General features: G+C 54.9%; 1 protein-coding gene across 3 annotated transcripts in view; it reads left to right on the forward strand.

Moving 5' to 3' along the window:
* LMO1 (LIM domain only 1) overlaps positions 1-23,551 on the forward strand; it is a 45,010-nt gene extending 21,459 nt beyond the window's left edge. For all 3 annotated transcript variants that reach the window (XM_022563194.3, XM_022563193.3, XM_089915203.1), the window contains 3 exons: positions 13,391-13,604; positions 16,345-16,470; positions 18,267-23,551. In XM_022563194.3, the coding sequence (XP_022418902.1) occupies positions 13,391-13,604; positions 16,345-16,470; positions 18,267-18,372 (446 nt within the window). In that variant the 3' untranslated portion in view covers positions 18,373-23,551. The remainder of the gene's footprint in view (positions 1-13,390; positions 13,605-16,344; positions 16,471-18,266) is intronic.
* Positions 23,552-26,189: the final 2,638 nt, after the last annotated feature.

A 26,189-nucleotide genomic window follows, 5' to 3' on the forward strand; every position in this document is an offset into this window, starting at 1 on the left:
TAAATCATTTATACTGAAAAAGACACAGTCGGCTGTGCCCGCCACGCAGGTTCCGCTCTCCGGGCTCTATCGCGAACAAATTGATCTGGAAGTGAATTTATTAACCACTGGGGAAGAAATCATTAGTGCTTCCTCTAAACATTCCCCAGGTACGCTTTATTGCCGCAGTTTACGCTGTAACTAAAAGAGCATTACCCAGGCCCATGTTGTAATTTCCTTACAGAGCTGGCAGCCCACTCCCAAGCCGGGGGGTGGGAGGGGTTGGGGAGTCCCTGCCTCCTCGCCCATAAGTGGTCTGGTGACCCCAGCTCTTTCCCAGGGCTGCTCATTCCAGAAGGGGCCCCTTGAGGTCTCTGCAGGCCCAAGGCCTTGGCTACCTTCCTGGTGCCTCTCAGAGGAAGAGTGGTTCACAGTCGATCGTGTTTGTCTCGGGAGTGTGGCTTACAGTTGGGGGTTTAGCCTTGGGTTTGGAGAACTGAGGGGCAGGGGCTGTGAGTCATTGAGGTCATACAGGCTTGTTGTGGACCAGCTTCCCCACCCGGAGGTGGGAAGGCATCAGCGGTAGGCTGATCGTGCGCTTAGGGGAACCAACGTGGCTGAGCAGGAACCCCGGCAGGAACAGCGGCTGCTGGGAGCATCCTCTACCTGCAGGCGTCCCAGGGCCCTCCTCCTGCGGGCCCTGGGACCTCCTCCTGGGTTTGGCTGGAGCAGTCTGTTCTGCTCAGCTTCCTGCTGAGGCCCGCTGCCCCATGTGTCCCCATCCACCTCACAGGGCAGGGCCAGGATGGTGCTGAGTATGCCATACATGGTCTGACAGGTGACAGGCAGCATGATTGTCAGCTCCCTGGCTACAGATACCATGCCTCAGATCATGCAGCCTTCCCAGCAGCCTGGCTCCCCTGTGATGCTTTCTCTCCCTTTGCACTGGGGGCTTCAGACCACTCTCACTTCCCAGGGCCTGCACTCCAAGACCCTCCCAGCAGGCTTTCTCCCACCAGGTTTCTCGAAGGGAAATTCACTTCTGAACCAATACCTTCTCCCTAGGAGCCCATGGCTGCTCTAGGATACAAATCCCTACCTGTCTGACTCCGAAGCTCATGTTCTTAACAGCTTCATCCACTGGGGCCCCATGAGCCTCCTCAGCCAGGTTGGGGGTGCATGGGGATCTAGCTCACGTGGGCCTTGCCTTCGGCTCTTTTCATCCGGGTCTGCAAAGCAAGGGGGAGCAGCCCCAAGGCCTCAACAGGAAGCCCCAGGACGGCACCTCAGGCAAGTACCCCAAGGTCGTGCTGGGTCCACAAGAGCCGGAGGCGCTCCTGTCCCTGCGGCTCCCGGGGTCTTTCTTCCAGCTCCCTCATCCTCCCCTCCCTCACGCAGCCCAGTGGCTAGCAGATGGGCCCTGGCTGCTTTGAGAAGCAAGCAGGACCCAGCAGCTGGCTAGACCAAGCCTGCCCGGAGGGTCCCCTCCTTGTGTCTAGAGAACACATTTAAAAGTTTGAATTCAAAATTGATTTTGAAGGGCCCTAATCTCCGATCCCCTGGCGCTCATGGTGTGTCTGCAGCTCCTGCCAGACTCTCGTTTTCTGGTTCAGCGCATTGGTGCTCGCGTCTCTGTTGCTGTGAAATTGAGATTCGTCTGAGAGTCGGTGTCCTCCTCCTCTGTGGAGACTGCAGGCCCCTTGGGAGCCATGTTTCATTAGATGGGTGACGTGGGCTTTCCGGGTGCCCAGGGAGCAGTTGAGTTGCTGTCTGGGGAATGCAGCTTCCAGACGCTTCCCGCTAGTTCCCATAGCTGTGCAGCTCCAAGCAGCATCCTGTCAAGGGCTCTGGGGGCTGGCTCCAGCAGCCCAGGATGGGATGGGGCTTGGAGGAGGCTACAGATAAAGACTTGGGACCTGGGGATTTTCTGTAGCAAACTTCAGGGGCTTTTTCCTCCTACTGGTCCTCAGAGGCTCAGACTAGGCGGGGAGTGGGTTACATCGTTAAGCCAAAAGGACCCTCAAGTGGAGAGTTGCAGGGGCTAGGTCTATGCCAGGGAGGAGTGGTGCCCTGGCCACAGGTACAAAGGGAAAGACTGAACTGCCAAGGTTACACAGATGCCTGAGCTCCAGGCCTCCACTGCAACCCGAGAGTTGGGATGTAGTATTTACGCATGACGAGAGGCACTGAGGGGGGCTTCATTCCTTATGGGTCTGCAGGGCTGAAGGACAGGATTCCTGCCCCTTTATCTAAGGAGTAGAGGGTTTATATTTGCACAGGAGCAGTCATTTCTCAGCTGGAGCCCTGGGGCGGACCTATTCAAATTCCAGATAGTGGCAGGCGGGACCTAGGCACTGCCACAGTTGAATCTGCATTTGTTTCTTAGAGCTGCATAGCTACAGGTGTGTGGCACGGGGCAGCACCAAGCCAGATTAAGGGTCCCATCTCTGGGGAGCCTGCCTATCTGCGTCAGCCCACTCTTTCCAGCAGACTCTTGCCAGTAATATCTGGATAGATTCCGTTCAGTCTCTTCATTCATTAACTGAACTGATTTAAAAACTGGTTAAAAAGTGACCGCTATGGGGTTCAACCCTGGGGACACAGTGGTGAACAAGACAGAGCCCCCAAAATAGGCCTTCATGGGGCTTACCTTCTTATAATAAAATTCTTAAACATTTTCTTAGGTAAAATCACAAAAAAGTAAAACAGTTACAGATTGTGGTAAAAAACTGAGAAGGAAATGACCAGGGAGTCGTTTAAGTAAGGAAATAAAGAGATCAAGGCTGGCCTCTCTGAGATGGTATTTAAGCTGAAGCCCCCAAATGAGAAGGAGCCAGGCACATGAAGAGACAAGGAAGGGTGTTCTGGGGAGAGGGAAACAGCAGGTGCAAAGGCCCTGAGGCAGAGGGGAGGTCTGGAGTGTAGCTGAAGCACATTGGGGGTGGAGGCGCAGAGGCCAGACCACATAAGGATATCCTGGGCTTGATGAAGAGTGTGGGTGATATTCCCAGCCCACTGGAAGTTAAGGAAGGGTTTCAAGCTGAGCAGTGACCTGACCTACTTTGTTTTGAAAGATTTCTCCAGCTGCTGTTGGAAGCTGGATTGTAGATACTAAACAAGAAGCTGGTGGGGTGCCTAGCTGATAGTGCAGTGAGAGATAGTGGTGGCTCTGGAAACGGAGAGAAGCAGGTGGGACAGGGTGGGGACCAAGCAGGGAAGAGGGGATGAGGATGATGGAAGATCTGAAGATGACTCTGAGTTTCTGGCCTGGGCACCCGGCTGGATGATGGTGTCAGGACTGTGAGGGGAAGCCTGGGTAAGGGTACAGGTTTCGGGGGAGGAGATCTAGAGTCCTATTTTGGATCTGTTGCTTTCTAGATGTGTCTGGGGCTTTACAGAGACAACCTGGGGATGAGAAGAGAAGGCCTACACCCGTGCCGGAGGAGCACACGTTGCCGTTAACGTAGGCATCATTCCCTGTGACAAACTCCAAAGAGCACATGCAGCTTCTGCTGTTTCAAAGCGCCCCTCAGATTCTGTTTGCAGCTGCTCCCGTGTCTCCCGGTACATTGTCCAGGTCCCCTTCAAGTTATCGACTGGGTCCCCTAAAGCCGTTGCCCAACAGCAGGCTGTGCTGGGTTCGGCTTCCCTCAGCAAGGAAGACCCGTGAGGTACGTGTGGAAACTCCTCAGCCCCTCCACCTCTCCACACTGGAAGGTCCCCGCGGGCTTAGGCATCTGGACCCACCATTCCTCAGGATGTTTGTCTCTGCTAGAACCTGCTGCATAGGAAACGGGTCCTCTGGGGGGATACTGGGGACCAGAGGCCCATCCTTCCCTGATGTGTCCCTGTAAGGTGTGTTTCAGAGCTGCCTTCCTTAGGCAGGGCCCAGTTTGGGTCCAAGAAGAAGTTCACTTACCCCATTGCTTAGGAAGAAAAATGACACGATGCTACCTCTAGAGAGAGCAGGAAGGGGGTGGGGCATTTCCTGGCCAGCAGCCTCGGTCCAAAGCCCTGCTTGGCCACTCACAGGATGCCCCCGGGCCGGTTGTGTGATTTCCCTGACCTCAGGGTCATGATGAGAAATGCTTTATATTAACGAATATAAAGCATTTGGCCCGTAGTAGGCATTCGGTGCGAGGTGTTGTCATGTGGTCAAACACCTCAGTTGTCTGGGGCTGGGACTGGACAGTGCTTTCCGTCGGCCTCTACTGTGGTGATCTGTGGAGACCAGGAGGAACTTGGCACTTCAGAGACAGCAAGCGTTTGCTGGACCCCCTTTAAATTTCTTACCTTCAGCTGGGCCCCTCTCCAGCTCCCCCCAACACCCTCCCCTCTCCCCTCATTCACACAGAGCCCCTGGCTGTTGACTGAGGCTCCCCGACTCTTGTGGCTCTGGGTCTGGAGCCACCAGCTCTCCCCTCACAGCTCAGCTCTCCCCAGTGAGGCTTCTTCATCTCTGTCAAGGCTGCGATGCAAACGTCTCTGCTCTGCCTCTACATGGCCTTCCTGCTCCCCTCCCAGCCCCTGTGCTGTCTTTGTCCTTAGACCGGAAGGTCTGTGTCCCCCTTCTGGCCCTGCCAGAAGCCCTTTCAAGATCCTACAGCAGCAGTAGCTTCTGAAGGAACAACAGGTGAGAAGAATAGCCTGTGACCCACCAAAGCCTGGAGACAGTGCACTGCCTGTCATTCCTCCCGGTCTTAGTCCGGGCCCTGCTGTAAGCTTGCCCCCCGGAGTCCCGCCCTAGCATCACCTGTGTCCAGGCTGCACAGATGCTGCCCCAGCAAACCTTCTTCACCTGGGCTGTTCAGGGAGGCCACGGGGTGTGTTCTGGGTGAGAAACGGAACTCTGGATTCTGGCAGGCCAGGGCTCCTCCAATCCTCCCCCTGCCACCTGTCTGCTGTGTGACCTCGGGTAATGTCCTGAACCTCTCTGGGCCCCTGCTGAGTGTGGTGGTCATTTAGTGCCTCAGGGTTAGAATGAGGATTCGCTGAGACAACAGATGTAGTGAACAGTGGGTAAATGGTGGGTTTTATGAAGAAGCATATAAAGTCTTGACGGAGACTGAGGGGTCTCCTTCTTAGTTTTTTTGTTGTTGCTGAGGTATCATATATATGCAGTAAAAGGCACAAGTCTCAAATGTTTAGTTCAGTGAAGTTTTCTGTTACGTACGCACCCATTTAAACACCACCCAGATCAAGATAAAGGACATTTCCAGGACCTCAGCAGGCTTCCCCACACCTCCTGCCAGGTGATGATACACCCCATTATTCTGACATTGATCACCATGGATCGGTTTTCTGTTTGGGAATTACATATAAATAGAATGATACAGTATCTACCTTTCTGTGTCTGGCTTCTTTTGTTCCACATTATACTGTCTGATTAATGCATATTGTGGTGTGTACTGGTGATTCATTCTTTTTCATTGCTGTGTACTTTTCTATTGTATGACCATAGCATAGTTTATTATCCATTTTACTGTTGATGGACATCTGTGTAGTTTTCAGTTTGGGGCTATTATGAAGAAAACTGCTACAAACATCGTTGTACATCTCTTTTGGTGGATGTAAGCTCTCATTTCTGTTGGGCACGTACCTAGGAAGAGAATTGGGGGGGGGTCATCAGATGTGCATAAATTTTCTTAGTTGATTGTTTTTAAGCTACTGTGTCCAACATTGTTATAAGTATTTCATGTCCACTATCTAATTCAGTCCTCCAAATAATCCTTTAAAGTAGTCTGTTCTCATTTAGCAGGTGAGTATATTGAGGCAGAGCTGGGGAGTGATGGAGTCAGAATTCCAGCTGAGGCCATATTGTCTGCAGGGACCACCGTCAGTGTGTACCTGCCTGCCTCTTCTCTCGGAGCCCCTTGAGGGGCACTGCTAGAGTCAAAGGGGCCCGTCCCGCCGCCGCGCTGACCGCCATCCCGGGAGCCAAGCCCCCCAACCCCTAGGGGAGTTGGAGGCCACAGGAACCCCACTTCCCTCCCTCATCAAATCCAATGAGCAGCTACCAGCGAGGGGTTGTGCACAGAGGCGGTAATGAGCATGCTCTAGGTGGCTGTAGCCGTGCGCTTCAACAGTTGTTCTCGTTGGCTTTTGATTCCAAATGAGTAGGAAATGCTATTAGTTCAGGCCTCGCCTGGTGCGTGGCAAGGCCCTGGGATAGGAGTGCAGTGAGACGAGAAATTGTGGAGATAAAACTGGTGTGAAATGGAGGCCTTCGCACGAGGCTGGATGTGTCCGTGCGAAATGAAGTTACTTCTGAGAAAACGAGATTTAAAGAGATTCTGCAAAATTAGATTACACTTTCAAATTTCCTTATTAAACAGGATTGATGCCGAGGAGGGGCCGCTGGCTGGCTCTGTTTGGGATCCTACTCTGCAGTTCCAGGCCCGGGTGTGGGCCCCGCTGGGTACAAGCACCTTGCAGGTGGCAGGGACCCAGACCCTACCCCTCCAGCAGCTGACATGGGTGTGACGATTGTGGGACTGATCACTTCTGGATAATTTCCCCTGCTTTGCCTGGGTCCACGTGGGTGAAACCTCAGGGCTTGTGCTCCTCCATTTCCTGGGGCAAGTGGAATTAAAAACAGAGCACCAGGCTTCTCATTCGTGGGTTTTGTTCAAATCAGAGCTTGATTTATAGCTACGATCCACTTTTTGGAAGTGTAGTTTTTTAAAAGGCAGTAAATGTGCATGTGACGGCTCAGGCATATGTGTGTATATTTTTATGTGACACCCATGTATGCGTGTCCTTGGATGCAGGGGTGTGTCTTTTCATGCAACTTACTGAGCACCTACTGTATGCTAGCGCTGTGCTGGAGCCTGGAATAAAGCTGTTCTGGGGAGAATAAGCGGACACAGTCCCGCCTCTCGTGGACCTTGTACACATGTGTGTGATTACACGTATGTGTGAAAGTATGTGTGCAGCTGTGTATGTTTGCACGTGTGACCTGCATGTGCATACCTTCTGTGTCTCCTAATCTCTGTGATGTCTCCCTCCCCGGTCTACTAGCATCTCAGGGTAAGCAGCATGCCGCCTGGCATCAGAGCAGTTGAGCCCAGTGCTCGGGCCCTGAAGACAGGCTGCCAGGGTTCAAATCCCAGCTCTGTCTCATTCTGTGTGACCCATGACAAGTCACAACCTTTCTTGTGCCTTAGTTTTCCCATTGTTAAAATGGGAATAGGTTTCATCTGGAAGGGTATTTGCTGGTTTCTGTGATGAGAGAGGTGCATTTAATGCAAGGTCTTATCCTACATACGCCTGAGGACATCCTTAGAAGTACATGCTAGAATCATTCCCACTGTGCAGCTGGGGAGACAGACAGGCCTTGAGAGCCACAGTGATTTATCCAGGATCAAGAACAGGGCTCCACACAGGAGGCCGGACAGGAGCTGATCCATGGAGCCCCTGCTCTATCTGCCTGCAGGAGGGGCAGGTGCCCCACACCAGCAGCGGAGCCTAGGACAGGCTCAGGGGGAAAAACGTGTCAACAGTAGACAGGAATGGGGCCTGCATGGTACCCGTCTCATAAAGCAGTTGTGAGCTGAGCACTGCTCAGTGTTCAGTCAGTGATATCTCCCTGCAGAATGCCATTAGCCCCCAGAAGAGTCCAGCCCAGGCTCCCTGCCTGTCCCCCAGTGTGAGAAAAGGAAGCCCCAGCGCTGTGCTGGGCAGTTGTGTTTTGCTGTGTGGGCATGGATTTGGAACAGTACTGAGGCATATGGAGAGATGATGAGAAATCCCAAGCCTACACCTGCCTGTGCCCCAGGCCTCCCAGGGCACACAGAGGGACCTGCCCTGAACTGTCACCCCCTAAGCTGCCACAGCCCCCTTCTCCTCTGACTGGTCCCTGAAGCAGCCTGTGGGACAGATGGGGCTGACCTCCTGCACACATTTGCAGTGGCCACTAGACTATCCTTTGGGTAAGGCTGGACTCTAACCAGTGCCTGCGTGACTTGAACCATGGTTGCACATTCAAATCAGGTAATTCTCCTCCAAATGTGCCCATCACTGTTGTAGCGGCCTGAGATGGAGCTGTGACTAATTAGGGTCATCCTTCCCCATGTGCTGAATGGGGTGACACCAATCAGAGCTAACTTTTGACTGCCAGGTTCAGTTAGTCCTGAGCACTTCACACGTATTAGCTCCTGGATCCCTCATGGAAACTCTATGAGGGCTATTCTCATATTCATTTTATAACAAAGAGGTACAGAGGAGTTAAGGTCATATAGTCAAAGGTGTCAGATAAACCCAAATTGAAGGAAACTCCATAATAACTGGCCCGTACTCTTCAAAAATGCTAGTGTCTTGAAACACAAAGAAAGGCTTAGGAATTCTTCCAGATTTAAGTAGACTGAACTTGACAGCTGAATGAAATGCGTGATCCAGACTTTTATTTTGCTATAAAAGATATTGGGGGAACTGATTAAATCTGAATGGATAGATAATAGTATTAGATCAATGATAATTTCCTGGTTTTGATCATTGTACTGGAGTTCCGTGAGAGAATGCCCTTGCTCTCAGGAAATCAAACCAAAGTATTTATGGGTATAGGGGCTTCATGTCTGAAACCAACTCTCAGATGAGTCAGGAAAAGAATTATAGGAAGGGAGGGAGGGAGGGAGGTAGATGGATAGATAAACAGAGAAGGATAAAGCAAATATGGCAACATGTTCATATTTAGAGAATCAGGGTAAAGGGTATACAGGAATTCTTTCTATTCTTGCAAAATCTGGAAGTTTGAAATGTCAAGATAAAAAGTTAAAAGAGCAAAAAAACAAGTGTCAGAACAGGAAAGGCGTCCCAGGGTGCATGTTAACAATATACCAGTTCCTGTTTGTTGGTCCCAGCTGGCTGCCAGACCCTGTGCTGTGGCTTCCTCTGCAGAACCTTATTCTACCCTCACTATAGTCTGGTGGAAGGAAACTAGTATGGCCCCATTTCACAGATGACAGTTGGAAAGGTAAAGGGGTTTGTGCCAAGCCCTCCAGCTACTTGGGACAGTTCCCAGATTGGAAAGTAGGTCCTCTGAGTTCAAAGTCTGTGCTCTTAGCCTCAACTCCACTGCTGACTCTGACCTTTGGGGAAGAGTGGGACAGGCAGGACAAGGCATTTCTTCCTGGAGCAATGGCGGAGGGAAGGCTCTAGGGCAGAAGCAAATGAGATCCATTTGCAGGGTGGAAAGGGATATTATTCCTGGGATTCTACAGGGAGCAGAGCCAGCAGTGCCATGCAGGGGGTGCTGGCATGTGGGAGGGGGCCTCGAATGTCAGGTAGGGTTCTCAGTGGTGGCCACAGTGGCTTCCAGCAGGGGAGCCACAGGGCATGACCTGACATGGGGCTGGATGGGGTGGGCATTCTGTGGAGGAGGACCTGCCTCAGAGGAGCTCACTGTGAGCAGAGGAAGTGCTGCACAGCCGGGCTCAGTGTGCTGTCCAAACTGGAGGCATGGGTGGGACCGGGAGCCGGTGGCCTTGGCACCTTAGAGAAGTCCCATCTGAGGGACACGCTGTCCTGGGATAGGTGGGCAGGAGTTGCTGAGGACTTGGGTCTGGCCTGGCAGACCACTCTCGAGGATGCGGGAAGAGCTGAATGACCTCTGGCAGTGCCTCCCAGTCACCGGGACTGTCTGGCTTTTCCCCAGATTAAAGAGCTGAGGGTAAGTGTCTGACAGCCGGATGAGTCAGACTGGGAGGCTGCCTCCTTCCACCATCAGCCCGCCCAGGGGAGAGGCGGGGTAGGAGTCTGGCCCATGTCCTCGCTAATGTCGTCCCCCTCACACCCTGAGATTTGGGGGAACACACGGGCTGAGTGAATTGGTTTATTTTGCTGGGTCCCGTGTGTTGCGTCTGAGCGTGAGCACATGCAGGGGCAAGCATCATCCATTGTAAAATGTCAGTGTTTTCATGAGTGAGTAGTAATTACTGGGTAATGCTTTAAAACCTTTCCTGAAGGAGCGCAAAGCTGTTTTTTTCTAAAGTCAGGAGTACATTAAAAGGATTACCATGTAGATTTGATTTTTAGATAACACTAAAATGGATCCCAAATGGACTTCAGCAAAGGGATGCTATCTCCTTAATGGAAAGTGCATGGCCCAAGGCTCAGCTCCCAGAGCCAGGCAGGGGAGGGAGGGAGGGAAGAGGTGTCTGCAGGGCCGACAGGCAGGCTGGGTGGGAGCTGGGGAGGCAGGACAGGAAGGGAGAACCCAGACCCTCTGGGGAACATCTTGCTCTATTTGGGAGAAGGAGATTATAGATGCCCCCCTTAAAGGCCCTTCACCTTTCCAGGAGTGTTTTCAAGTCTCCTGGACTAGCCCAATGAGGGCAAACAGTGTGGGTGCTCGGTAAAAAAGGGAGGGGTGAGTCAGACTTCTCCCAGGACCTCAGCCTTCCCAGGCGAAGAAAGCTCATGGTCCCCAGATGCTCTGGGACCTCCTCAGCCAGGCTGGGCCTGGTGTTCCGTGTCTCAGTGGACATCAGACACTGGCAGAAACCATGTGGCTTCTTAAAGAGTTCTCCAGGACCCAGGAAGCAGAGTCCAGAACCCTAAAGCAGGGTATTCAGGCCTTACAGAGCACTTGCTGTATGCCAGGCGGGGGACCTGGGGCAGCGTGTGGCTTTGCTCCCCACATCCTCCCTGCATCCTCTAGGTGCTCGGTCCCGCTGGTGATGGAATTACCGGCTACCATGTGGTCCATAGCCCTGCAGGCTCAGCCTCTCTAGGAGCCAGGCCAGACAGAAGATGGAGCAGGACAGACGCTCCTAGTGCTGGGATCCCCCTTCATTTGGGGGCATAACTTAGTGGGCCAGATGTATCCCCTGAGTAATGATGTTCCAGCCACTCACCCCCCTCCCAGTGATAGCACAAGTATAGAGCCCTGGGAGGGCTCAGGGCTGTTGGGAAGGGAGCCAGGCCTGCTGCTAGCCCTGGGGAGCAAGGGGAAAATCAGCCGTGGAGGGACTAGAGAGAGGCTTGGTCTGGGGTTTTCCAAGCTGGAATGTATATGCATAGCTATGCTGGCTGGGTGCGCCTTCCACAGGCCCCAGGGACAGTAGTTTTACCCTGGGAGCCCCCAGACCTTTCCATATCCAGCTCTTTGAACCCCTCCCCCATTTGATCCCTGTAGGCCAGGCCTAGGAAGGAGCCTCTCAGGCCCCCCTTAGCTCTCGGGTGGGCCTGCTCCCCAGCGGCCTCTCTGGGCTCCCCTGAGCTCTGTGACTGGGCTGGCCGCTGTCAGAGGAGACACAGGCGGGCCTGAGCCCCCTCACTCTCTCAGACCAATTAGCCTGTAGAGCTGCATTAAGGAAATTAGGCAGCAAACTTCCCAGCTAACAGATGGGCCCTGCGGGCACTGGAGGAGGGAGGATGCGCTGCCTCCTTCCTGTCCTCACCTGTCCTGCTGCTCCCGGGTGCTGGGGGGCTGCCCCCTCTCCAAGAGAAGTCTGAGGAGGCAGCGAGGCTGAGACAGAGCATAGGAGGGAGGAAGAACCCCAGAAGCCAGCTTGATCAGTGGCTTACACTAGCCCTTTGGACTCTCTGGGCCTCAGTTCCCCCATTTGTAGAATGAGAGCATTTGCCTGTACGAACTCTGGGGTCCCCTCCCACCTGACATCTGTGGATTCTGAGACTGAGGTTCTTTGGAAGCTGGTTCTCTCCTGGAGCCTGAGGAAGGGTCACAATCCAGAAGAGGGAAGGGAAAGGAAGCAGCTCTGACTCCAGGCTGGGGGCAGTGACGGGGAGGGAGGGAGAGGAGGAATGCCAGGGAACGGGAGCTGAACCCAGAGCCCTGGAGAGTGCAGGGGTCCTGTGGAGACCTTGGGCCCAGGGGGAGGGAGTCTTCGGGGGCTTGCTGGAAAACCGAGGAGGCAGGAGGGCGTGGGCTGTTCCCCCCAGCGGTGACCCCTCAACCCATCTGAGCCCTTGTGAGGGTCAGTTAGACTTAGACAAGTGCAAGGCAACCCCACCATCCAGCTGGGCTCTGAGACTCTCCGCACTTCCCTCCAAGCCTAGTCTTCACCACGCTCGAGCCTCAGGACTCCACGTGGATGTCCAGGTTCCCAGACAACATCTGTCCCCACCTCCTTCTCAACTGCCCCTCTCTATGGCCTCAGGGCCGGGGGCTAGGAGCCTGTGCCTCTGTGCACACACATGCCCACGCCTGCACACCTTGCCTGTGTGCACGGGGTATGCTTGCCTGGTGGGAGGTCTGCCCCTCCCTCCGGTCAAGGCTATGCTGCGATTCCTGTCTTTTGTACTTACCACTTCCTTGTATGTCGGGAAGCTCATATGGGCCCTGGGAGAGGGCAGTGTCTCCAAGATTCTTATCCTGGTAGGATGAGCAAGGATGCTGGGGCGCCGATGGTCCCCTTCCTCAGGCTAGGGCAGGTAGGAAGTTTGAATCTAGCTAGAAACATTCCTGAGGAAAGCGTCAACTAGGCCAGGCCCAGCTACCTCCCCAAGCATTGACCAGGAGCTCCAGAGCTCCTGCTGCCCCCTGGGAGTATCACAGGGGCATCTCACTTCCTTCTTTTTTTTTATTTTTTTATTTTTTAAATTTTATTTATTTTTGGCTGCATTGGGTCTTCGTTGCTGCGCGCAGGCTTTCTCTAGTCGCAGCAAGCGGGGGCTACTCTTCGTTGCGCTGCGTGGGCTTCTCATTACAGTGGCTTCTCTTGTTGTAGAGCACCGGCTCTAGGCATGCGGGCTTCAGTAGTTGCAGCGCGGGGGTTCAGTAGTTGCGGCTCGCAGGCTCTAGAGTGCAGGCTCAGCAGTTGTGGCGCACGGGCTCAGTTGCTCCGCGGCACGTGGCATCTTCCCAGGCCAGGTATTGAACCCGTGTCGCCTGCGTTGGCAGGCAGATTCTTAACCACTGCGCCACCAGGGAAGCCCTCACTTTCTTCTTGACGTCTCCACAATCAAGAGGCTGTAGCCTGACGTGTTAGGTTAAAATGGTCAAGCACACAGCAGTGTGAGGAAGTCTTGAGGTGGCAAAAAGATCTGGGAGTTCTAGTGGACCCCAAGCCCGAGATTCCATTCTCAGGGCTGCCGAAAGAGCCAATGGATGGTGGCTGCATGAGGAGGCCTCAGGCCTACCGTGGATCCCACGGCACAGGGGGCAGTGGCTGGAAGGAGAGGAACAACTCAGGGAGGCGGACCTGAGGACTAGCTGTGTGCCCTGCAGCAGAGCAGATGCGGGGCTCCCGCAGCTTCTGGAGGACCTTCACAGGGCAGGGGAGGAGGCCGTGCCAGGCAGGCCACACAGGGCGGGACCCAGGCCCAGGGGAGGTAGCTGCTGGGGAGACAGGGAGGGCTCCTGGAAGGGAGCAGCAGAGAGAAGCAGAGGGATGTACCCTGAGGTGGGAGCCGCAGGGCCCACCATGTCCATCTGTCTGTCCATCCGCAGGTATGCCGATGCTCTCCGTCCAGCCCAAAGGGAAGCAGAAGGGCTGCGCGGGCTGCAACCGCAAGATCAAGGACCGCTACCTGCTGAAGGCGCTGGACAAGTACTGGCACGAGGACTGCCTCAAGTGCGCCTGCTGTGACTGCCGCCTGGGCGAGGTGGGCTCCACGCTCTACACCAAGGCCAACCTCATTCTGTGCCGACGCGACTACCTGAGGTGGGCGGCCCCCCCAGCCCTTCTGCTCAGAAAGCCCCATCCTCCGAGGCTGGCACCGCCCTGCCCTGCCCCTCGGACTCAGTGCCCAGCGCGGGTCCTGGGCGGGCACATCTGTTACCATTGGGCACCCAAGAGAAGCTTCCCAAGGGCACCAGTGTGGCTCTGGCCCTGCCTTTGCCAGGTGCTTTTGACCCACCCCGTCCCTGAAATCTGGGAAGGGACGCCCTGGAGGGGCTTCCAGGAGCAGGTGGGGAAGCTCTGACTTCCCTGGGCCCCTCTGGCCTGACGGTCTCCTTCTCAATCTCCCCAGGGCCCAGCTCCCCATCTTCCAGGTGGGCCCTGGGATTAAACACCCCCACGCCTGGGGAGCCTGGTAGGTAGCCAGACCCTAGAAGAAGAGCTACTGATGCTGGAACTTAAAGACCTGGGTTTGAGCTAGTCCTGAACCTCTTCCCCCACCTCAGGTTACCCCTCTGTGAATGGTGAAAAGACTACCGCTTCCCCTCCTGGCATTCCTCAGAGCTCTGACCCACCCTCCTCCACAACCCGGATCCTATTCCCCGGGGCTCCTCCTCCGCAGTTAACCCTCCCTTAGGCCATCTATGACGTCGGCAAGGCTGGAAGGAGGCCGCAGAGCAGGGGCCTTGGCGGAGACCCAACATGTGCATCTGGCTCCCCTGCAGGCTGCTGGGCGGCGGCAGGGCCTTGCGGGGAAGGAAGGCCCATCGCATTAATTAGTAGGTCATGGCCAGGCTTCTTGGGGCTCCCTCTGCTCAGGACTGGGCATGTCGGGGGGTAGGGGGGGAGGGCGGGGTTATCAGCAGAGGCTCCCCTATTTCCCCGAAGAGCCTAAGATTTACCTGCCTGCACCTTCTCTTTTAACTTCTGCCTTTGCAGGAGTTGTTTTTTTTTAAGTGGTGCTATAAACCAGGATGTGTGACTCGGTGCTCCTGACTGGGGCTGGAGGAGAGATGCTGAGGCCAGGAGGAGGGGTTAAGGATGCTTCTGGGGACTCACCCCTCGGCAACCTGGAAGGGGTCTCCAGGTCTGGAGGTTTAGGACATCACCTGGGGGCTGAACCTACCAGGTTGAGGGGGGGTGACAGACCATCTGACGAGTCCACAGGACCTGGAGAGGGACGACCACAGTACAGGATGGGCTCACCTACAGAGCTGACGCACCCACAAGCATCCTGGGCCCTGCCAGCTACTGGAGCCTGAAGGTATTCTCCCGGACTCTGGCAGAGGCTCAGGAATGACTTCGGGGCCTGGTGGGCCAGTGGGCCGGGGTGGGCGTGGGTGCGGGGCTTCCTTGAGCTGCTCAGCCCCTGAGAACGGCTGTCCAGAGCCTGCCTCTCTGCAGTCACTTCTCATTGGGCTGGTGGCCAGAAAGGCCCCTCTTGGCAAGTAGATGCTGTTGGCCCGGCCTTTGTCTGCCTTAATCTGAGCCACCAGGCAGCTCAGGCTGATGGATAATGGAGCCAAGCTCCTGTGCAGGCGCCCGAGCTTGAGCTGGACAAACCAGGGATTAGAGGGCCTCCCGCCCGCCTCTCAGCCCCCTTGCCTCACTTGGGGCTTGCGCTGCCAGTCTGCAGAGCAGAGGCCTGGCTGGCTCAGACCCCTGGAACATTCAGCAAGGACTGGCCTACATGGGGAAGGAGTGAGTTCCCTGTCCTTAGAGCTTTGCAACCAGCAGCTAAGAGGAGGGGTGCCTGCCCCAAAGAGGCGTTGTGCCAGATGGCCTTGGAACTTCCTTTTGGCATCAGTCCTGTCTTAGAAGCACCTTTGAACAGGATCATCTGGTCCAGCCTTCCCATTTTAAAGAAGGATAAACTGAGGTTCAAGAAAAGGGAGTTAGGGCTTCCCTGGTGGCGCAGTGGTTGAGAGTCCGCCTGCCGATGCAGGGGACACGGGTTCGTGCCCCGGTCCGGGAAGATCCCACATGCCGCGGAGCGGCTGGGCCCGGGAGCCATGGCCGCTGAGCCTGCGTGTCCGGAGCCTGTGCTCCGCAACGGGAGAGGCCACGACAGTGAGAGGCCCGCGTACCACAAAAAAAAAAAAAGAAGAAGAAGAAAAAAGAAAAGGGAGTTAGGCAAGTCACACCATGAGTTGGTAGCAGAAAAAGACCACCCCATAGGGTTGTTGTCAAGATTAAATGAGTTGGTCTTTGGAGAGCCCTTAGAACAGTGCCTGGCACATAGCAAACGCTACATAGGCATTTACTAAAGGAGCTGTGACTGAGAGGTTACTGTTTTCACAACAAGCTTGTGAAGAATGTATTATGGTCCCCATTTTACCGTTGAAATAAATGAGGCTCAGAGAGACTCGGTAACTTGCCTGAGGACACACAGCCCATGATCAGCAGACTGTCTCTAAATTCAGGCTTGTGTGAGTCTGGAGTCCTTGCTCAGGGCCCAGCCCAGTGTTCTTCTGGTGACCTCAGGTGCTTGAGGGACCCCAGTGGAAGCCTGGGAGAGGGCATTGTCAGTGAAGCCGGGGGACGGGCAGTGTCAGCCAACACCTGGGTCCCCAGAGTCTCCTTCCTGGGTGAATGCGCCAATTTCTCTGAAGCCTTCTCTCTTAGCAGAATCTAGACACTGTCACCTGTGCTCCTTCCCTCTTGCCCAGGCCCACCTGCTGAACCAGGGGGAGGGCAGGTGGGGCCCTGAATGGAGGCAACTCCCCGGCCCCCCACACCACCCCAACAGGTGCCTGAGCCCTCTGCACCCTTCCCTCTGCAGGCTCTTCGGCACCACAGGAAACTGCGCCGCCTGCAGCAAGCTGATTCCAGCCTTCGAGATGGTGATGCGGGCCCGGGACAATGTATATCACCTCGACTGCTTCGCCTGCCAGCTCTGCAACCAGAGGTGAGTGCTGGCCTGTAACAGACCCAACACACTCAGCAGACCCCAGCTGACACCTGCTGCCACAGACCAGGAGTGCCATGGAGGCATGCATGCAAATGCGGGTCCTGTGTGTGCATGTTGTTGTGAGCATGCATGTTCATACGTGTGTTTTATGTACACCTGAGCCCTGTAGCCAAATGTGTGCCCTCCGATACCACATGTACACGTTCGTGGAGTACAGCTCTGTGCAAGTGTAATGGACGGGGCCATGCATGAGCTGTGTGCAGTGTGTGTAGTGTCCATGCATTTATTTTTTTAATATATTTATTTATTAATTTTTGGCTGCATTGGGTCTTCATTGCTGCACACAGGCTTTCTCTAGTTGTGGCGAGTGGGGGCTCTTCGTTGTGGTGCGCGGTCTTCTCATTGTGGTGGCTTCTGTTCGTTGCAGAGCCCTGGCTCTAGGCACACGGGCTTCAGTGGTTGTGGCATGTGGGCTCAGTAGTTGTGGCTTGCGGGCTGTAGAGTGCAGACTCAGTAGTTGTGGCACACAGGCTTAGTTGCTCCGCGGCATATGGGATCTTCCCGGACCAGGGCTCGAACCCGTGTCCCCTGCATTGGCAGGTGGATTCTTAACCACTGCGCCACCAGAGGAGTCCCATGCATGTATTGTACATGCATGTTTTAAATGTGTGTGCACAAGAGTTCTGTATGCATGTCCTGTGCCGTGTGTGTGTGCTACATGCAGGAGCACGCATGGACATTCCAGCGAAAAAGGGTTCCCAGACCTGGAAGGTGAAATCCCCTTGGGGAACGGTCACTCACTTCTGTGATTCTGGTTCCAGCCCAGCCTTGTTTCTGGTGTTTTGGCCCCTTCTTTGTGCCCCGAGCCCCATGGGAGACCCTAGGGACCTAAGGAGCCAGAGCGCTTCAACCCTGGCTGGGGGCCGGGCCCCAGAAGGCAGGCCCTTTTCTCAGGAGCCCCCAGGTGAGGAAGGAGTTCATACAAGTGTTCCCAGAGGGTGAGGTCCAGAGGGACCTGCAGGGAGTGCTGGTTTGGCTGGGGCTCTGCCCAGACCTACTGCTGGGAGGGCTCGGTGAAGTTGCAGCGCCACCTGGTGGTTGAAGTGGGATCTGCTGGGACTGAGCCTGTGACCCTGGGGTCCCACTACAGGCCTCAGACACCCTGGGCACGTCTTTGGGGGAAGGGCTGAGTCCTCCAGCGCTTGAGGAGGACGGAGAGGGGCAGAGAGGCAAAGCAGGGCCTGCTTTGGGTTCGAGGGAAGATGGTGGGACAGCGTCACCTCCTCCTGGAAGGATGTTCCCGGAAACCCACAGATCCTGTTTAGAGGAAGAGTGCCCTTCCCTGAGCCATTTCCTTAAGCTGGGGAGGGGAACAGAGGGTTGGAAAAGTCAGCCATTTTATCCCTTCGTCGTGCTCCATCTCTGCCTCTCTCCTTCCCTCTCCTCCGTTGGTCTTTTCCTATTTCTTTGTTCCTCCTCCCTTTCTCCCTCTCTGGCACTGAGGTACATTATTTCTACACCTGCCCTCCGACCTCAGCCCCGCTCCCACCTCCACAGGAGCTCTGACTATGTGGAAGGGCTGTGGCCCAGGCTTATCTGTGTGTCTTACGCCCCAGGCTGCAGGGCCTGGCCGAGAGACTTTCAGGGATCCCCTCTGGAAAGCTCAAGGAGCAGGCTCCCCGGGACCTCACTTCCCACACGTCCACTTCCTGGGCCGGGCGGGGTCCTGTCTGGAGCCGCCACCGTCCACTGGGACCCCTCCATGGCCTCTCTCTCCTGCTTGGATTTTCCAGATTTTGTGTGGGAGACAAATTCTTCCTGAAGAACAACATGATCTTGTGTCAGATGGACTATGAGGAGGGGCAACTCAATGGCACCTTTGAGCCCCAGGTTCAGTGACGCCCGGCGCCTGGCCGCCCGGCCCGTCCGTCCGCCCGCCCGCCTGCCCACCCGCCCGGCTGGCCAGCCGCTCTCCTGCCGATTACAGCTCCTCTGTCCTCGATGGGAGGAAGGGCCCTTCCTCCAGCGCCGCCCGTCTGTGTGTGACCCCTCCTGGGGCCAGGCTGGGCCTGTACAGTCTGTCTTCTGTATATAAATGGGAACATTTATTTTATGAGAAATGTAATGCGATTTTATTACTGGCGTGGATTAAACTTATGAATGTTTCCGGGGAGGTTATTCTGCATTGATCACATGACTGACACAGACCTGGGGCCCCTCCCCTTGGCTTGGGAGTAAAACAAGACCCTCCCCTTGGTCCTTGGTTGGGCGGGGCGTGCCTGGGGCTCTAGTGTATGCCCTTGCCGGCAGGGCGGCTCCAGGTGGGCTTTAGCGGGAACAAGCTGGAGGGGAGGGGACAACCCCAAGCACCCCCTCAGCCAGAAGGTGGGGCTAGGGTGTCCTCCCCCTCCCCCGGCAGAGCATATACCCTAGCCCCCGAGATGAAAACCTCCCTTCCCTGGGCTCCTGTGTTACATCCACCATTGAAACCCCCCAGACTGCCCAGACAGGGACCCAGCTCTGGTCTGCCTCCATGGTAGGACCCCAAATCCTGAGCTCCCTGCCATGGGAGCTCCATTCTTAAACCCCTCTTAACCTTCATGGGGACGGACAGCATTTGCTGTCTCTTCCTTACAGCCTGGGCCCAACCTGGGGCCTGCCTTTCTGCTCCCCTGGATGAGTGAAAACAATTCTGTTTCCCTGTTAACTCAGCCCACGCAGGCGGGAGGTTTTCTTTCATTCCGTCGGCAAATCTGTCTGTCTCAGCCCTGCGCTGCAAGTACCAGACACAAGGATGAATCATGGACTGGACACAGTCCGTGCCCTTGAGGAGAAGGGGGAAAGCCAGGAAAACAAACAGAGCACATCAAGGTGAGGATGAGCACCACGGGGAGACCTGGGACAGGCTGGTTCCCTCCAGCAGACATGGGACCATTTGTGACGACTGCAGAGTCAGACAAGTCAACAGACACACAGTCAGACACATACGTGTACTGGCAAGCAGGAGAGATGGACACACAAGTAGATGGATGTGTAGGCAGAGATAGGTAGGGACAGACAGAACGCCGGCAGGTACTCAGGCTGGGAGGCAGCCAGACATCCAGCGGCTGAGCTAGGCTCACCCAGGGCAGCAGGGATGCTGTCTTGGTCATGGCTGAAGCCATAGCGCCGAGCACATAGCCTGGAACTGAAAAGGTATCACTGAACAGTATTAAAAAGAGAGGCTCCTTGGGTCCAAAGCCTGAACAGAGAAGGCTATATGGACAGGCTCCCCAGACCAGAGCCCAGATGGAGTTAGCCTACAGCCTCATCCTCTGCCTGCTTCTGGGCAGGGAACTGGCTGCCTGGGCGAAGCGGGGATGCGCTGCCATCTCACGTCACCTGCCCCCGGGCCTGCTCCTCCACTTGAGGGAAGCGGGAGGATGGCTGAGCTCTTATGGGCACTTGGAGGAGGCTACGTCTCCAAGATATGGTTTTGTGGCCAGTGGCCCAGTCTGTGGGAAGGGATCTTTAGGGCCAAGGATCTTGGGGTAGGAGTTCTCTACTTTGGGACTTCCACTTTCTATGAAGGAGCCGCACCCGTGCACGTGAGAGAAAAGAGAGGCTGCAGTGGGTATATTTGAGTGGGTCTGGTGAGACCAGGGAGCTGTCGTCTGTGTGTGACCATGTGAGATTGTGAATGGGTTTGAGCACGTGAGCTTGAGGCTGGAGTCTGTAATGAGGGCTTTTTTTCTCGCTCAACATGAACATTATTTCCCTGGACCGTAGCAGAGCCCTCAATGCCAGACCCTCCCTGGGCCCTTATGTCTAGGATGGCTGTGCCCACCCCAAGGACCCAAGTCCTAACTTCGGAGTCTGCTGCAGATAAAGTTGTAACAAGTTAATTACATGGTTATCGAGAGATAACGGAGCCACTCGAATGCAGTTTCTGGGCAATTACAGTTGTTTCCAACAGAGTTACCATATTGCAGCCATGAAATAACGTGTCATTTTGCAGTAATTATGTAATTAACTTGTCTCACACTGTAGGTTGCACAACAATTAATTCACTCACAATGAGATCGACTCAAAGTCAGGCAGCCGGGCTTTGAAAGCCCCCAAGAGCAGAGCTGGCCTTCTAAGATGACCCCAGCCCCACTCCGCTTGCCCCATACCTGGTCAGGGTGCTTCCTCAGCCTAACATGGCATGGAACGTTCCAAGTTCAGCATCATGGCTCCGCTTACCGCTGCCTCACCATCCTCATCCAGGAAATGGGGATGATCTGTGTCCTGGGATCTACACTGTGAAGTGCTGTGCTTACGTGAGCTGGGGACAGCCGCAAGGCTGAGATCTACACTGTGAAGTGCTGTGCTTACGTGAGCTGGGGACAGCCGCAAGGCTGAGATCTACACTGTGAAGTGCTGTGCTTACGTGAGCTGGGGTCACCATCCTGGATATCATGAGGTCCTGAGTAGGAAACCCTTTGCACAGGAAGACCCATAGCAGTCCACAGCTGCCCCCAGGAAGAGGCCACACAGGCGTTGCCTCGGCAGGTGTAGAACCAATGGTGGGGGGGGGGAGAGAGCCAGAGAGGAGACCAATCTCCCTCTGTAGCAGGGCAACCAAGCTGGGGCTGGAATGGCTACTGGGGGCCGGGGATTATGCACCTGGAGAGGATTTGCAACCCCCAGAGGAAACCCAGGAAAAGTCTGATCTCCCCCGCCTCCCCAGCCACTGTGTATGAGAAACTTGTTTAAGTGTAGGGCATGAATCGTCCTGACCTGGTTCTCCTTGAGGCCGTAGCTCACCACGGAGGATTGAAGTTGAGGAAGCCAGGGAGCACTGAACGTGAACCATTAGAGGCTGTAGCAGCTCAAGCCTCAGCCTGGGGCTTGTGGGTAGTGGGGATGTGGAAAGCCTTGCACTAGCTATGCACAAATCCCCTCCATCCCCAGCCAGCCCCTGGGACCCCATCTCCCCACCTGCTTTCCTTAGTGCCCTGGTGTCAGAGATACTCTAACAAGGGGCCTGGGACCCATGGAACATGACACCTGCTTATGCCCCCGCTCCTTGGTCTGAAGCTGGACCTCATAGTCTGTGTTTAGAAAGAAGTTGGATTTTAACCTTGACACTGCTGCAGGGCCCATCATGGAATCTCGTATGGGTCCTCTTCTCCTGGGCCTGGTCCCAGAAACCATGCCCCATATCATGAGACATGTAGGAGCCACAGGTGGAATCCACGTGAAATTCCTGCCTGGGAAATCTCACCTCTACATGGAGATAACTGCTCTCGCCCTTAAAGCTGTCAGAGATAGTCAAGGCCAGACTAAATCTGGCACTGAGTGATCCCCAGCACCACCCATCTGCGGGTGCTGCCACCAGGTGAGGGTAGGTTAAGGAAAGATGCTTTGTAGCTGTGACTGTGTATCACTCTTGGTGAAAATTCCAGTGAGAGAATTCTGTCAGTCTGCAAGTCAATATTTAGCTATATGTTACCTCCCAAACTATAATTAGCTAAAAATGAATGAATAAAGATGGGCTGATACGAAGGTAAGTTGGTCCAGAAAAATACTTGATCAAGATTGGTTTATCATGAAAAAATGATCAGATGACCCAGACACATACACACACACACACACACACACACACACACACATACACACGCGTGCACGTGCACACAGCTAAAATCCAGAAAAGGGTGCTGGTTCATCGGCACCTCATGAGCAAACCTCATCTCTGCTCCTGGCCCCTGGGGAAGACTCTTATACTGCTTTATCCCAGCAAAGGTAGCAACCTCCTACCCCCAGACACGAGGTTGAAGGGTGTCCAGATCTCTTCAGGCTCTTGGTACATCCAGAGTAGATTGTTCCTGAGCTCCCTCCTGTTGGGGCCATTTTCCGTCACCCAGCAATAGCCCCTCCAACCAGTGGGTCTGCCCGCAACCTAGAGACAACCTCTCTGTTTCTGCTGCCATGTTGAGCCCCGAGGCTCCAGTGAGGCCACACTCACCCACTCTCCCCTCGGGGCTGGGTCCAGTGCTCACGTAATAAGTTTCACATCAAACTTCTTTCCACCATGTGGTTTTTCCCTTTCTCCACCTGCACCCCCTTCTTGGATCAGGGGACGTCCCTTGCTGGGGCTCCTTCCACCTGGGTTAGACCTTCATGACCCTCGCTAGGGGCTCAGGGCCGCACCTAGGAAGGGGAACGCCATTGCTGCTCAAGGCATTCATCAGGGGTGCAGGGCAGAGGTGAGAGGCACTTTACTATGAAACTGCTGCAGCAGGAAGAGGGAGAAGCTGGGCCAGGCCTCAGAAAGGAGGGAGAGAAATTAGCTTTTAAAACCTATTTCCAGTGGGGGAAAAAAGACCTGGATTCAAATATTCTGGACTCTACAAAATGGTTTTTATTCTGGGGCAGCATCCATCTTTCTGAGAACTGATGGAAACCCTCTGTGCTGCTGGGTTCCCCAAAACACTGGTTTCTCCCTCTCTTCAGACCCCAGGCTGCACACCTACCCAAGGCTTCCAGTAGGTGCTGCCTAGATCCCGATTCTCTGAACTCACATGCTCGGAGCCCAATTCAAGCAGCCCAGTCCCAAGTCTATCCCACTGGCACTGGGTTTGGCAGAGATTATGGACTTTGAAGGGAAAGCGTGAGTCCCTCGGGGGCTCAGGCGCCCTTTGGCTGCCTGTGGCGCCCAGGTTGGAGGTCTGCATCCCCCCATTCCCCTGCCTTCTTTGCAGGCACAACCAGATTCCAGAGGAGAGCTGGGCCAGGGGCTCTTCCCTCAGCTTGACTTACAGACTCACACCTCCTGGGTCTGCTCCGTGAGCAGTGGGAAGCCCTTTGGTGGCCAGAGTTCCCTATAGTTCTGGAAGGCAGGTACACTGTTGTCTTCCAGAGTCTGAGGTGCTAAAGGGACTGAGGCAGTTCCCAGGCCACACCTCTCGTACTACCTGGTCTCCTGCTGCACTTGGGGACCACGGGGGCTTTCCCCACAGGGGCCCAAAGGCTTCCCCCAAATGATCCAGGCTCCCCTTCTCCTGCCTCCCTCCCCATCTGCCAGCACAGATCAGGGACCACTTACCTGAGACAGAGGAACACAGAGACAGGGAGAGGTGAGCGAGGGAATGAGAGGTGGGGAAGGGAGGGAGGAAAGGACAGAGTGAGGAAAGGGAGGAGAAGGGGACGTGGGAGAGATGAGACAGAGGGCAGGAGAGAAGGGAGAGAGAGTGGGCAAAGAGTCTGGGAAGAATCTTCTAACTGCCGGGAAGGTGTGGGGTGAGGGCAAACATGGTGGCAAAGGGCAGTGTGGCATGGTGGTGGCATGTGGCTCAGGGGCCAGATTACGTGGGTTCTGATCATAGCTCCTCTGCTTGGCAGCTGTACAGCCTTGGGCAGCTTACCTACTCCCATCTTACAGATGAGGAGTTTTCTCATCCTTACAAGGGGCGTGTTGATGGTACCTACTTCTCAGGGCTGCCTTGAACATTAGCTGAGTCGTCACATGGACAGCACATACTCACAACTGCGACCGGCTCATGGTAAACAACAGAACATGTAGTCACTGCTGGAACATTCACTATATACAGCCAGGTCTAGGTCCACTTGTTCTGAGGCCTGGGACCCTCCCACAGGAGGCCTGGGCTCCCCACAGCAGCCTCTAACTGCACCCCACAGGCTGTTCCTGGGCATCGGTGTGTGCTTTCTGGAAAGGGCACTGCACCCTGGGACCAGTGTGGGACAAACTCCGTGGGCTTTCATAAGTAAAAACACGCCTAACCCACTTGAGCCGCTTGTAACTCTATTAGGGAAGTGCTATTTTTATCACCCCCGTTGCTATGGGTGCTATTATTATCATCATCCCCATTTCACCGTTGAAGAAACTGAGGCTCAAAGAGCCATTCTAGCAAGTAATAGAACCTCGATCTGAATTCAGACCTGTTCTAACTCCAGATTCCATACAGGTAATTCTCATGTGAAATGGACACCTAGAGGCAGCCCTGTGCAGTGGAAGGATCTAGGAATGCACAGTAGCTTTTACCCATGACAGAGCCCCCTGGACCCCCTGCCCTACCCCTGCTTCTCACTACAAACCATCCCCCAACTGAGAGCTTGTTTCTTGGGTAAGGAGGGCCCTTGGGCACTTCTGTCCCTTATTGCACATCCTAACTGAGCCTGTCACTGGTCCTGGCCTATGCTGGGTGCTGAGTGGGATGAGCAATTCCAGATGATGGAGTCAGAGGCAGTGCAGGGTGGAGCAGTGGTGGGACTCCAGGCAGCTCATCCAGTCCCCGGGCTGGAGGTTTCTCAGTCATCCAATCCCTGAGCTGGAGGTTTCTCAGTCATCCAATCCCTGAGCTGGAGGTTTCTCAGGGAGGCAGTCCCCAGTGCATCATCATTCATTCAGTCAGGGAACCAGCCTGCCAGCCAGTGAGCAGACACGAATCAACTGTCTGCTACATGCCAGGCATGGTGCTGGGCGCAGAGGAATGGAAATGCCAGTGGAGAAGGCAGACAGGGTCCCTCTCTGTGTGTAGTTTACAGCCAGCCTAGTGGGGGAGACAGAGGATAAACAAATAGATCAATAACAAGCTAAATATAGTTCTGAATAGCTAGAGGGCGGCCTACTTTAGACAGAGTGAGAAGGAATGACCTTTTCTGGCCCATTCTTATGGACCATCTTAATCAAAGGGCTCACTTTGGGGGAATTGAGGACCAGAGAGGAAGCAACGGCTAGGGCACACTGTAGCCAGCCTGGTCTGGAAGCCTGACCTCCTGGCCCTCAGCCTGGCCCAGGGCTCTGTCTCCTGCATCCTGAGACCTGCGTTCCAGCCAAGGATCCTACTTGGGCACACAGTGCATGGAGGAGAGAAAGCATCACTCAGCCCTGATGCCTGCTCGCTGCTTCTCTTCCTTTGTTTTCCAGGTTAACAAGAAATAGTTTTCCTTAAAATACCAAGAAACTGGGCTTGGGATCTTGGCTGCCATCACAGGTCTCCTTGCCCCACAATACCACTAACTTGGGACATGTCGACTGGATCCATGGCTTCTGGGGAATTCTAGCCTGCTTGTTCTGAACACCTGGAATTACTACCCTCCACAGAGGAGGCATCAAGAAAGTAGGTTTCTCTGCAGACTCTGCATGACCAGTTTTCCAGGGAAAAAGAAGATTTGCTGTAAAAGCAGGAATTGGCAATGCACAGAGGGCCACAGGACAATGGGACCAGCATGACCAATCCTCCTTTTTCTCTTCTCCAGACCTCACCACCCTCAGCCTGGCTGGTCTGTTCTGAGGGGAGGAGGTCCAGGTTGAGGCTCAGCCTCAGGCTTCCTGATGGACTGTCCTGGCCCAGAGAGGGGGCAAGGCAGGTGGGTTTCTCTTAGCTGTGCATCACAGAGCTGAGGCTGGGGACTCCTGCTGCTGCCAACAGTGCACACCATCAGGTGCCCCCCGGAGGAAGGGTTGTTTTGTCTGGCTCCTGTGGACACCCCTCCTGCTTCATCCTGGCCTTTCATGCAGGGCCATGGATTTCCAGAACCCAGCTAACACCAGAGCCGCCTGCTTCTAGGCTGGGGACGCCAGGCGACCATCCACCCCTACCCTCTCACAGTGAAGAACTGAGGGGGACTTGGCATAAAGTAGGGCTGGAGTTGACACTGGCTCCGTGAGGCTCAGGAGACCCTGGACCCCCTTCTCCAAGTTCCCACAGGCTGGCTGCCCCTCAGCCTGG

This window comes from Delphinapterus leucas, chromosome 7 (genome assembly GCF_059928025.1).
Source record: "Delphinapterus leucas isolate spDelLeu-1000000601 "Yukka" chromosome 7, BTC_Dleu_Yukka2, whole genome shotgun sequence".
Taxonomy (NCBI): Eukaryota; Metazoa; Chordata; class Mammalia; order Artiodactyla; family Monodontidae; genus Delphinapterus; species Delphinapterus leucas.